This window comes from Lepidochelys kempii, chromosome 19 (genome assembly GCF_965140285.1).
Source record: "Lepidochelys kempii isolate rLepKem1 chromosome 19, rLepKem1.hap1, whole genome shotgun sequence".
NCBI lineage: Eukaryota > Metazoa > Chordata > Testudines > Cheloniidae > Lepidochelys > Lepidochelys kempii.
Window position 1 is genome coordinate 3341095 of NC_136398.1, and position 13190 is coordinate 3354284.

Consider the following 13190-nt stretch of genomic DNA (forward strand, 5'->3'; position numbering starts at 1 on the left):
TTTTGGAACGCTGGCTGCTTGCAAGATTCTCACAATATCTTCAATGTGGGTTGCTAATCCAGTCTTTTCAGTCATGGATCAGGAGTGTCAGATCTCTGCCTTCTCAGTGTCTAGAAGAGGCAAGAGATGCCCTTGCTACTATCGCTTGTTCCAGCCGCATTTTACACATATAGTCATCTAGAACTTCTACACAGAAGCCACTAAGCTGCAGATACATGGAACTGCAAACATTCGGACACTTGATTACTGTGTTCAAAAACACAGGACTAGGCAAAGAGACACTATTTCCTCCTTTTTAAGGATTCTACTGTAGTAGCATACAAAGTTACTCCCTATCAATGGAGCAGGCCCAAAGACTGGGATCTAAATGCCAGTTTCCTCCATGCTAAAATGATTTAAGTGTATGCACACAGCAGTGATTTACCAAAAAATTACTCTACAAACCATACAAGAGCATCCTTGCAGGATAATTTCAGTATGCTTATTTTCCTGATTTCTTTTAACATCTGCCATTTTAATCATTAGTCTCACATTTGCTTTTGTAGGTGTTGTAGCTACACAACAGAAAGCATTTAGAGATAAATCACATGTTATGTCTTGAGGCAAGGTGCTTCTCCCGCCTTTGTTGCATGAAATAATCCTGTCTAAGAAACACAGTAAATACCCAGACATGAATTCGTGTTTCCTGAAGATAAAAAAATCCTTTAGAATGAAACAGCTGCAGGTTTTTGTGGAGGTTAACACACAAAGACAACAGTTAATCTTAACGGTATTTAGGAAGTTTGTAAGGGATATAGAAGGTGCCAACTACAGGAGAGTGGGTTTAGTAGTTAAAACCACCATGCATGTATGTTTAGTTTCCTTTTTCCCCAAAACTTCCTTTCTTAACTGCATGTAATTTAAAAGCAGAAAGGGCTGAGTTCTTCTCTGCTGTCTTTCCACTCATTCTTATGTTCCACATATCTATATTAAGTTTTTCCATACACTGTACTATCGAATCAAAGATCAGGATTATGGTACTATTTGATGCAAGGTTTATCTGGCTGCTTAGGCTATAGCCAAAGAGGGAGAGTGGGGTGAAAGGGAGCTGAACTGAGAAGGGAGTGTACAGAATTTTCTTCTATTGATACATGTTACATTGAAATTGTTTATTTTGTGCATGCACCTAGAAGTTCGATGTACTTTATTGCAAACATACAAATAATTTTCAGTACAGATATTTTCCCCCATCTCCTTTGCTGTGGTGTTTGCTCAAATGTTCATGATGAGCCTAACTGGATTAATGAAAAGCAAAACAGTTCTTCTCCGTGTCATTACACAAGATTTTCAGGGACAGACAAGGTGGCCTTTGCGTACAGAACCCAGTTATGGATTTCAGAGCCATTCTATGAGCGAAGAGTAGCAGATCTTACAAGCAGAAACAATGGGAGGCAGTCAAGAGAGCCTCTTGGCGGATCTGTTAGATTTATGGGTTAGACACAGCCACACTCACACTAGACACTGAGGACGTGTGTCCCACACTGGGCCTTTTCTGTCACTGGCGTCTCAGCTGCTGGGGATGGCACGGTCAGGGATGCTCAGCCATAGCTGCTCTACGAGCAGTGTCCAGAGCCTAGATTAGTGGCGCATGCCCCACGGTGCACTGTTCTAGCCCACAGCTTCTGGACTGGGTGAAAACTGTAGCAAGTTCATGCACATTGGGTGTGATCCTGGCTAGGTGCTGAGTGGACTTAATCCCTATTGGCTTCTCGAGTGGGTGAGGTTGCCAAGAACTACATTGACTCTCAGACACCCTTTTTGCTCCAATAGCAGCCACACCACCTGCAAATTAAGTTTTTCACAAGTGTGTGGTGGAAAGGAAAAATAAAGGCCACCACCCTAGAGTAGCAGCCTGCTGTAATTTATGCAGAGTTCCCGCAGCTTCCTGCAATAACTGATGAGTAACTGACCAGAACGAATAAGGTGCTGCATTCCCATGATCCAGCCATTCACAGCAGGGTCTTTAAATGTGGAGTCTAGTCCACCAACACACTTCCCCCACTCAGAGGGCTTGAACCCGATACAGTAGAGTGCTAGGCATGCAAAGATGAACAATATAATGCAATTCTAATCTGATGCATACTTTTCCATCTTAGGATCTCAAAGCTACTTTAGCTTCACTGTGCAAGGGAAGAGGGCATCATTATCCTTATCGATAAGAAATCAGAGGCACAGAGAGATTAAGTGTTCACCCAAGGTCACACAGCACAACATCGGTAGGAACAGGAACCCAGGAGTCCTGGTTCCCAGCTTCCTACTTTAACCACGAGGTCACACTAGTCAGAATGCTAATAAGCCAGTGTTAAGTATTAGCTTCTAGTTATCAATGTACAGATGAGCTATTTCCCCATGACACTGAAAACACCCACGTTATAACTGAGGCTTTGATGCGTTCAAGTTAAATTAATTTACTTCAGAATTAAGCCAATCCCGTTTTAACTGGCGCCAAACTCATCAATTTAGTTTTAAGAGCCTAACAGAAGCCGATGATCTAGCATCGCGACTGATTTCTTCTCTCCACCCACCACCCTTTATTTTACACAGTAATATTCTGTAGGAAATTAAAGTCACGCATTTGAGATCAAATAAAAACATCCATGGAACCCACATGAAGAAGAATTAAATGATCTACTGCTACAAAAGCGGCAGTCTAATGACATTTGGAGGGGTTTTGCAGGGGAGGGGCAAACCAAGAAAAGGACAGTCTCAGAAGCCTTGTTAGCCGCTCACATTGCTTCTCCCCAGCACACCCAGTTAAACACCGTTGAGGGCACTAGAATGAATCTCTTTAGCAACAGTCGCTGCCTCCCCTCTCCAGCTGTCAGGCGTGCAAAGGAAGCCCAGACTTCACGCATGCCCCAAGCACAGAGACAGAAACCACTTCATTCTGTCACAAGAAAACGGCCGCCACTGGCCCTTGTGTCCAAACAAGAGCGCGCCAGCACTCCTGCTCCAAGGCCGAGCACCGTCTGCTGCCTTTCGCCCTAAGACTCTCCTGCAGGCATTAGGTGGGGGAGGAGGAGGATGGGTAGAAATGGGGGATTCTTCCTCCCCTCCCTATCCTGGAAAGATAAGCCATTTGCTGGGGTTTGAGATATAAAAGGAGTCTTTGGCAGTCCAGGACCTTAGCAGCAGGATTCATCTATACACAACATGCTCTGCAGGGACATGCACCTGCTGCTCAACTCAACAGCCCCTTATCCTGCCCCTTGCAGCTGCCTCAGTCCCCCAGGCTCCCTCCCCCTAGTCAGCCTCTTGCAGGAGCTTGCTGCCTCCCACCACCATCCTGATGGGGCTTGCGGCTCCTTTACCCAACAGTCCCCTTCCTCTGCAACCATCCCCTTGCACAACCCTGGTTCAGTTGCCAATCCACCCCGAAAAGCCCTCTCTGCTCCATGCAGCACCTACCCCATCTTCTTCACTAGGGGGCAGCCCAAGAAAGCTCCCCTTTTCCATACTTCCCCTCCCTGAAGCTGCTGGATTCACTCATTTTTTTAAAGGGTCTTCTCCTTTCCACAACCCCCATCCCGCAGCCCCCTCAATAACCCATTACATCCCGTCCTATGCAACACTCAGCCCCCTCAAGGCCTCTCCCTTACAACACTTCCCATTTCCCCATCCTTCCTTGACACCCCCTGGTAGCAGCCCTGTCTTCCCCCTTCCCACCGAGCCCCCATTTTACAATACACAGCACCGAACAAACACCAACGCAGAGCCTTCCGGGCCCCAACTTCACAGGACCCGCCACTCCCAGATCACACAGCCCTCAACTCAAGAGCCCCCTTACACCTCCAGTGCACCAGCAGCCCCTCTCTCCCAGTGCCTCTCCACTGCACAGCCTTCCTGGACCCCACATAGCAGACCCCAACCCTACAAATGCTAGCCCCCATCCCTCTTGAATCCCACCCATTGCACATGCCCCTCGATAATTTACAGCCTCCCCTCCCCATTGCACAGCCCTCCCAGGCCCCACATTGCAGACCTCCTGCCCCTACACTGCATCAACCACTTCTCCATCCTTTTGCACGGCCTCTCCCTCAACTGCAGCCCTTAACTACACATTGCACCAACCCCCCATCTCTTTTCACACCCTCACTGTACAGCCCCCTCCCCCACAAAACAAAGTCTCCCCATCCTCTATGCACAGCTCCCCCACTTCCTTCTCTCCACTGCAGCCCCATAACCCCATATTGCACAAACTCCCCTTCTCCTTTTGTAACCCCACTGCACTGTCTTCCTTGGCAGCACACCACATACCCCCTTCCCCATATTGCACCAATTTCCCTCTCCCCTTTTGTGCAGCCGCTCCCCCACTGCAGCCCCTTATCCCCACACTGCACTCCCCCACTACACAACCCCCATGCCTCTTCCCCACCGCACCACATCCCCAATTCCTCCCCCATCGCAGCTCCCACACATTGCACCAGCTCCCCTGCCCCTGCCTCTTTGCACCCCCCTGCCCGAGCCCCCCTGCCCCACGGCACCCCCCGCCCAAGCCCCCCTGCCCCACGGCACAGCTCCCTTGCCCCCGCGGCACCCCGCCCGCCCGAGCCCCCCTGCCCCACGGCACCCCCCTGCCCGAGCCCCCCTGCCCCACGGCACCTGCCCCACGGCACCCCCCCGCCCGAGCCCCCCTGCCCCACAGCACCCCGCCCGCCCGAGCCCCCCTGCCCCACGGCACCCCCCGCCCGAGCCCCCCGCCTCACGGCACCTGCCCCACGGCACCCCCCCGCCCGAGCCCCCCTGCCCCACGGCACCCCCCGCCCGAGCCCCCCGCCTCACGGCACCTGCCCCACGGCACCCCCCCGCCCGAGCCCCCCTGCCCCACAGCACCCCCCCGCACAGCCCCACAGCACAGCCCCCCTGCACCTCCCCGCCCGAGCCCCCCTGCCCCACGGCACCCCCCCGCCCGAGCCCCCCTGCCCCACGGCACAGCTCCCTTGCCCCCGCGGCACCCCGCCCGCCCGAGCCCCCCTGCCCCACGGCACCCCCCGCCCGAGCCCCCCGCCTCACGGCACCTGCCCCACGGCACCCCCCCGCCCGAGCCCCCCTGCCCCACAGCACCCCCCCGCACAGCCCCACAGCACAGCCCCCCTGCACCCCCCCGCCCGAGCCCCCCTGCCCCACGGCACCCCCCCGCCCGAGCCCCCCTGCCCCACGGCACAGCTCCCTTGCCCCCGCGGCACCCCGCCCGCCCGAGCCCCCCTACCCCACGGCACCCCCCCGCCCGAGCCCCCCGCCTCACGGCACCTGCCCCACGGCACCCCCCCGCCCGAGCCCCCCTGCCCCACGGCACCTGCCCCACAGCACCCCCCCGCCCGAGCCCCCCTGCCCCACGGCACCTGCCCCACGGCACCCCCCCGCCCGAGCCCCCCTGCCCCACGGCACCCCCCCGCACAGCCCCACAGCACAGCCCCCCTGCACCACCCCGCCCGAGCCCCCCTGCCCCACGGCACCCCCCCGCCCGAGCCCCCCTGCCCCACGGCACAGCTCCCTTGCCCCCGCGGCACCCCGCCCGCCCGAGCCCCCCTACCCCACGGCACCCCCCCGCCCGAGCCCCCGCCTCACGGCACCTGCCCCACGGCACCCCCCCGCCCGAGCCCCCCTGCCCCACGGCACCCCCCCGCACAGCCCCACAGCACAGCCCCCCTGCACCACCCCGCCCGAGCCCCCCTGCCCCACGGCACCCCCCCGCCCGAGCCCCCCTGCCCCACGGCACAGCTCCCTTGCCCCCGCGGCACCCCGCCCGCCCGAGCCCCCCTACCCCACGGCACCCCCCCGCCCGAGCCCCCGCCTCACGGCACCTGCCCCACGGCACCCCCCCGCCCGAGCCCCCCTGCCCCACGGCACCCCCCCGCACAGCCCCACAGCACAGCCCCCCTGCACCCCCCCGCCCGAGCCCCCCTGCCCCACAGCACCCCCCCGCACAGCCCCACAGCACAGCCCCCCTGCACCCCCCCGCCCGAGCCCCCCTGCACCCCCCCGCCCGAGCCCCCCTGCCCCACGGCACCCCCCCGCCCGAGCCCCCCTGCCCCACGGCACCCCCCCGCACAGCCCCACAGCACAGCCCCCTGCACCCCCCCGCCCGAGCCCCCCTGCCCCACGGCACCCCCCCGCCCGAGCCCCCCTGCCCCACGGCACCCCCCCGCACAGCCCCACAGCACAGCCCCCCTGCACCCCCCCGCCCGAGCCCCCCTGCCCCACGGCACCCCCCCGCACAGCCCCACAGCACAGCCCCCCTGCACCCCCCCGCCCGAGCCCCCCTGCCCCACGGCACCCCCCCGCACAGCCCCACAGCACAGCCCCACAGCACCCCCCCGCCCGAGCCCCCCTGCCCCACGGCACCCCCCCGCACAGCCCCACAGCACAGCCCCCCTGCACCCCCCCGCCCGAGCCCCCCTGCCCCACGGCACCCCCCCGCCCGAGCCCCCCTGCCCCACGGCACAGCCCCCCTGCACCTGCCCCTTGGCGCCCCCCTGCCCCGGTACCTGCTCCCGAGGGTCCTGCTTCCATCCCATCCACGCGGGCACGGCTCCGAGCTGGGCGGACGGGGGGGGCGAGCGCGGCTCCCTCCGCCTCCCGCTGCTGCTGCGGCCGCCGCAGCCCCTGGGCAGCCTCCTGCTCCTCCCCGCCTGGGCCCCAGTGCGCAGGCGCGACCGCCCGGCCAACCAGCGCCGGCGCGAGCGACTCGGCCCGGCCCCAGCGCCCACAAAGGCGGCGGAGCGGGGGCAGCGCCCCCTAGCGGGGCGGGGCGGCAGCTCCCTGCGGGCCCACAGCGCGTCCGCACAGCGCCGCCATCTTGGATCCACAGCGAGGCTGGGCGGGTTCCCTCGCCGCTGCTCTAGGAGTGTCCTGTCTGTGCGGGGGGGGCTGGGGAGGGAGCGCCGGGTGTGCAAAGGGGGGAGTAGGGGAGGGCGTGCCGGGTGTGCAATGGGGGAGTAGGGGAGGGTGTGCAAAGGGGGGAATAGGGGAGGGAGCGCCAGGTGTGCAATGGGAGGGCGTGTCAGGTGTGCAATGGCAGCTGGGGAGGGAGTGCCGGGTGTGCAATGGGAGGGAGTGCCGGGTGTGCAATGGCGGCTGGGGAGGGAGTGCCGGGTGTGCAGTGGGGGGCTAGGGGAGGGAGTGCCGGGTGTGCAATGGGAGGGCGTGTCAGGTGTGCAATGGCAGCTGGGGAGGGAGTGCCGGGTGTGCAATGGGAGGGAGTGCCGGGTGTGCAATGGCGGCTGGGGAGGGAGTGCCGGTTGTGCAGTGGGGGGCTAGGGGAGGGAGTGCCGGGTGTGCAATGGGAGGGCGTGTCAGGTGTGCAATGGCAGCTGGGGAGGGAGTGCCGGGTGTGCAATGGGAGGGAGTGCCGGGTGTGCAATGGCGGCTGGGGAGGGAGTGCCGGGTGTGCAGTGGGGGGCTAGGGGAGGGAGTGCCGGGTGTGCAATGGGAGGGCGTGTCAGGTGTGCAATGGCAGCTGGGGAGGGAGTGCCAGGTGTGCAATGGGAGGGAGTGCCGGGTGTGCAATGGCGGCTGGGGAGGGAGTGCCTGGTGTGCAAAGGGGGGAATAGGGGAGGGAGCGCCAGGTGTGCAATGGGAGGGCGTGTCAGGTGTGCAATGGTGGCTGGGGAGGGAGTGCCGGGTGTGCAATGGGAGGGAGTGCCGGGTGTGCAATGGGAGGGAGTGCCGGGTGTGCAATGGCGGCTGGGGAGGGAGTGCCGGGTGTGCAGTGGGGGGCTAGGGGAGGGAGCACCAGGTGTGCAATGGGAGGGCGTGCCAGGTGTGCAATGGCAGCTGGGGAGGGAGTGCCAGGTGTGCAGGGCTGACATAGTGCCAACTCCACTCATGCAATTTACACACAGACCGGCAGTCAAGAATATATCCAATGCCACAACAGGAATGAAGCTGAACTATTCCTTTGAAGTATAAAAATGCCTTTTTCCAAATTGAATCTGACAATTAAAATTTGGCCCATAACTTATATTTGGGTAAAAAAAAGTTCTTAAAAACCCGAAGATCAATAGAGATGTTTCTACAATTCTGTTTTAATGCCAGTAAAATAGTTGTTTGAAATAAATAAGCATTCTCCTGCAGTGTCACAAACCTTAGCATGGCTGCACGGTGAGGATGAAATTGACTTCATGATCCAAGCAGAGAGGAAAGCAGAAAGTTAAACAAAGAGCATAAACCCTGACAAGGAAATGGGGCTTCTAAAATCCTTCCACATTTAATAATCTAGTGGGGTTAGTAATTTGAGCACTGATCCTCATGTACGTGCTGAACTTAGATACTCCCATGCAGAACTTAAGCGTGTCTATGTGTTTGCAGGATCAGAGCCATAGCTAAAGAAATTTTACAATATAAGATTTTTAAGTTATCAGTATCCGTTTAACACTCCGCTATTGCCAAATACAAATTCCACATACACCAATTGCCATTTAGCTTGAGAGGGAGGAAGAGAAACAGCCCGAAAGGTCACCTCTCCTCCTTCCCCACCGTGTCCCTGCAAGTCCTGCCTATCTGAAAACCGGCACTTTCGGAGTCTCCAAGCAGCACCGGCGAGGCTTCATCACACTCTAGTGATCGTCTTTGCTCTAGCGGGAAGGCCAGACAGAATGTAACACAGAATCAAAAATGGAACGAAGGTAGATGCAGTACAGGGAAATTCTGAATCTAGGAGGATGTGGAAGAACTTTACAATAACTTTGGGTAATATATTGCCCAAGATGGCACAAGGGGTTGTACTAAACAGGATGTCTGGTAAGCACTTTCCTTGGTCTCACTCTACCTTTCGTTAAAGCATCATCAGATAAAAAGGAAATGCTTTAATAACTAAGATGTCCTTCAGGGCTGTCGGCTGAGCAGGGCTCGAGCAGTTTGGGGTTCCTAGCAGGTTCGTGGCGAGACACATTTGGCAGGGTATTTTTTGGAGTCATTTTTCTCTGGTAGGCTAATGAGAGAACAGTAGGGGACAATTTTATTTAATAGCAACTTTTATTGTTTTAAGTTTGCTCCTTTGTGAACCTTGTTGGCAAATGGGAATGATAGGTTGGTTGGTTTGACATCAGGGGCGTTCGTTAGTGCTGTGTTAGAAGCACCCCCTTGTGGTTATGTGTAATGTGTAAGGATCGCTACGAAGCCATGGAAGGGAAATGGGATCTGAGAATGTAGGGGTCAGTGAAAGTGTTCAGTTTACCTGCACAGTAGAGCTCCCACCTTTACCCTGTTCCTAGAGCTCAGGGCATAACCTTCTGCTGGTTTGTAGGGTCTTTTACTAGTGAAAGAGCCTTACACATATATCCTTAACCTCAAATAAATTTGTTAGTCTCTAAGGTGCCACAAGTACTCCTTTTCTTTTTATCCTTAACCTCTGTTAACAATCACTAAAACAGAATGCACACACTAAGCATACAATGCTCACCACTCCCAGTAAGGCAGACAAACTTTTCCTGGTGGCCAGTTAGGATCAGGTCATCCAGGGACTCCAGCTTCTGCACGATATAGTTGGCAGGGTGTTGAGATCTGGCAGCTCTGATCTTGGGCTGTGTCCTGGAGTGGGTTCCAATTAACTTCCTTTTGGACCCATTTATATAGTGAAACATGAGTTCTGCTTAGCTATACTTTAACCAATTATTTAACTAAAATATTATAAAGTAATTCTTTGACCAATCCTAACATATTGCAAAACAATTCTTTACCCACTCATACCCCACCACCTTAGTTAATTTAAATCTTGCAAAATTAGTTATGCAGACAGAAACCAAAGAACCAGACAGAAACCATACAGGTAAACAATAGAGAAGTACGGACCTTAAAGGCCAGAAGCTGGGAATGGGCAACAGGGAATGGCTCACTTGATGATCACCTGTTCATTCCCTCTGGGGCAACTGGCACTGGCTGTTGTCGGAAGACAGGATACTCGGCTAATGGACCTTTGGTCTGACCCAGTATGGCCGTTCTTATGTAAGAAAAAACTATAAAGAAGTAGAGATTTCACAACCACAACTGTTGATAAGTGATTCCTTGCCAGACAGAAAGCTGTCAAACAAAGTTTTCTTTAAACATCTTTAGATCTGTTATCTGGTGGTGGTGGTGGGTACTATTGGAATAAGAGTGCCTTCTTTATAGCGTGCTATTTCATTGTTTGAATGTAGTTTAGATGGAATGTGAGGATGTGACTTTCCGCTTCTTGGCTCCTGCTGTCCTAATGTGGCTGCAGAAGAAGCCTCAGACCTTACATTCACCATCAGCATAGCAGGAGTTTACAACAGTAACTCCTGATAGCATTGCTGGGAGCTACCCATATCCACGGAAGAAGGTCACGGTGCCCTTGGATTTCTGAGGCAGACCTGGATGCTGAATGCTCCTTGGCCCCTGGAGGTTGAATGTGGCAGAGAGCAAACTGAAGCCTGAAGCATTTAGTTGTTCGATAACAGCCATGTCTAAATGATCTGCCTTGGGGGTCAGGTGCATTTTTCACTTGCCTCACGTGCAGGCATTTCCTGCTCTCTCGGGTGGTATTAGCAAGTGCACATAGAGCAGTTATTTATAAACTCTGGGCCAGGTCCATCCCTGCTGTCATTATTGACTTAGTCACTCTGAGGGGAGTGTGACCCTCTGGGTTGATGTTGGTGACACTGATTTTTCTTTTCTTTTTTGGAACTAGTTGTTTTCCCCATTGTCCTGCTGCAAGGGCTTGTAGAGGGCAGAAATAATGAGCAACACTTTGACTACAAAGTGTGAACTTTACAAAATCATCTCACAAGGATGATCTGTGTGAACACTTCAGGAACGGCTCCCTTTCACTAGAAGACAGCCTACATTTTCGAGCCCTCATCTTGCAATCTGATGCATACAGCTAGACCATCATGCCTATCCCCTCAATACCAGAGGATCAGATTGGCTGACCAGGGCCTTAACATTATTACTGGAAACAGAACCTTTATATTGCTGTAGTCAATGCATAGTGGCATCAGCCAGATCAGGGCCTGTTGTGCTAGACTCCTCTCTGAAAGCATGACAGATTAACCCAGGTGTGACTAAAAAAGTAACCGTCACATCCCAGTTTTCGTTCACAGTCAGTTCTCAGATGATCATTTTAATGAGCAGAAGCTAACTGAATAGAAAATGCCATTGCAAATCTGGTGAGTTAGAGCTAGGGACTGGGCAGCAGGACTCCTGGGTTCGATTCTTAGCTCAACTACTGACTTTGAAATACACCTTTGTGCCTCCGTTTCACCCCCTGGAATCTACACCCGAATACTTTGCTACAAGCATTACCAGGGCAGAGAATGGTGAGGTTTAATTACTTGTAAAGCATGCTGAGATCCCCAAATGGGAGAGGCAAATTCTTATCGTCAGTGAGGCACAAACTTCAGTAACTCACGTAGTTCTGAAACAGAACATCTTATTCTCATGGAGTTAGGTCAGTTCAGCAGCATTGGTGTCTTGCTTAGCATTAGTATTTTTTAAATAACGACCAAACAAAAAGTCTGCCTGACATTTCTGAGGACACGCACACAAAAACACCAGTGTCTTCAAGCAGGGGGTTAACAATGACCACAGAATTCAAATGACCCACTTCCATTTATGCTTCAAACTTGAAAGCCCAGGGCTCCTCATAGAGCAAAGGAGATTGACTGTGGCATCATTCTAACCCCATTTATTGTTGACATTCCCACAAGAGGCTGTACCAGAAGCTTTGGCAACATATTTAATTGAACCACACATTGTACATGCTAATCAATGTAAATTACACTATTATGGGGATGCTATTTGGTAATATAAACAGTGCTATGTGTATCAGACACGTGACCCACTCTGCTAAATCCTAGAACTGGTGTTCAATCCCCCTGCAGGAGAGGATTCTAGAGTTGGCAGATCCACTTTTCCTGACCTGCACAATTAGCTCCTTGTTGAGCAGCAGCACCTCCTAGACTAGTTATTCAGACCCCACCAACACAGCAGTGGAGGAGCTGTAGTTTAAATAAGACTAGGATACCAGCGATGATGAGGGTTAATACCAACTCAAGTCATTTTTGTTTGGCTGTTGCAATACCAATAGTGGGTCAAAAAAAGAACAGGAGGACTTGTGGCACCTTAGAGACTAACCAATTTATTTGAGCATCCGATGAAGTGAGCTGTAGCTCACGAAAGCTCATGCTCAAATAAATTGGTTAGTCTCTAAGGTGCCACAAGTCCTCCTGTTCTTTTTTCGAATACAGACTAACACGGCTGTTACTCTGAAACCTGGAAATAGTGGGTCAAACGTTCAGCTGATGTTTCATTCATTTTGGGTTGTCCACAAAGTAGTGTAAATCTGGGGCACGAGCACTAGTGTTAAGTGGTAAAACAGAAGGGCAAGAAACAATGGAAATAGGCATCGCCCCCAGGAATGGATAAATCTGAAAGGATTTAATCATCCCCAGCAAGCAGACTTAAAATGGACGTTCCTCTGAAGGATAATCGTGCCAGACAGAGCTGCCTTAGCCGACGGCAGCAGTGACACCAGCATCATTGGCAGGAAGGTTTCAGTTGACTAGACATGGTGTTAAGTCGGGTTTGTGTCACAAGTTCTCAGGTACCCTTTCTGCTTCCTATGTCAGTCATACCCAAGCAGATACAGTGAACACAAAGGGGCCTGCTAGAATTCTCTGCACATTTGCGATGCTTGCATCTCACAAACCTGGTGCTGCTCAAATGACAAGAGCTGGGCTGGGCTGTAAATTCTAACTTCAAGATGGACCAAAAATCCATTGTGGAACAGAGCCAGCAACAGGGTCATAGGCCCAGAACCTCAAAGATAATTAGATGCCAAAAACACAGGGAGTTCAGTACCTAAATACCTTTGAAGATCAAGGCGTGAGCTTCCTTGGATGCACTGTTTACTCTCACTGCATTTCCAGACATTACAACGACCAGTTTCGTAACATGATGATACTTAGGCTGTAGTGTAGCCATAGCTTAAGTCAACATAAGTTATGTTGCTCAGGGGGTGTGAAGTAGCCACCTCCTGAATGACATAATTTATGCTGATTTAAGCACCAGCGTGTACAGCGTTACGTCAACAGGAGAGCCTCTCCTGCTGACAGAGTCCACCGCTCATTGGGGTGGATTAATTTACGGGGAAGCTCTCTGTAGCCATAGCCCTAGTGTACAGGCCTGACAAA

The 13190-nt window shown here is 53.9% G+C and overlaps 1 protein-coding gene across 1 annotated transcript in view; it reads right to left on the reverse strand.

The window, feature by feature from the left end:
* LOC140900526 (protein argonaute-1) overlaps positions 1-6677 on the reverse strand; it is a 48358-nt gene extending 41681 nt beyond the window's left edge. Inside the window, exon 1 of the mRNA XM_073317939.2 lies at positions 6528-6677. Within this exon, the coding sequence (XP_073174040.1) occupies positions 6528-6552 (25 nt within the window). The 5' untranslated portion in view covers positions 6553-6677. The remainder of the gene's footprint in view (positions 1-6527) is intronic.
* Between the last annotated feature and the right edge of the window lie 6513 nt (positions 6678-13190).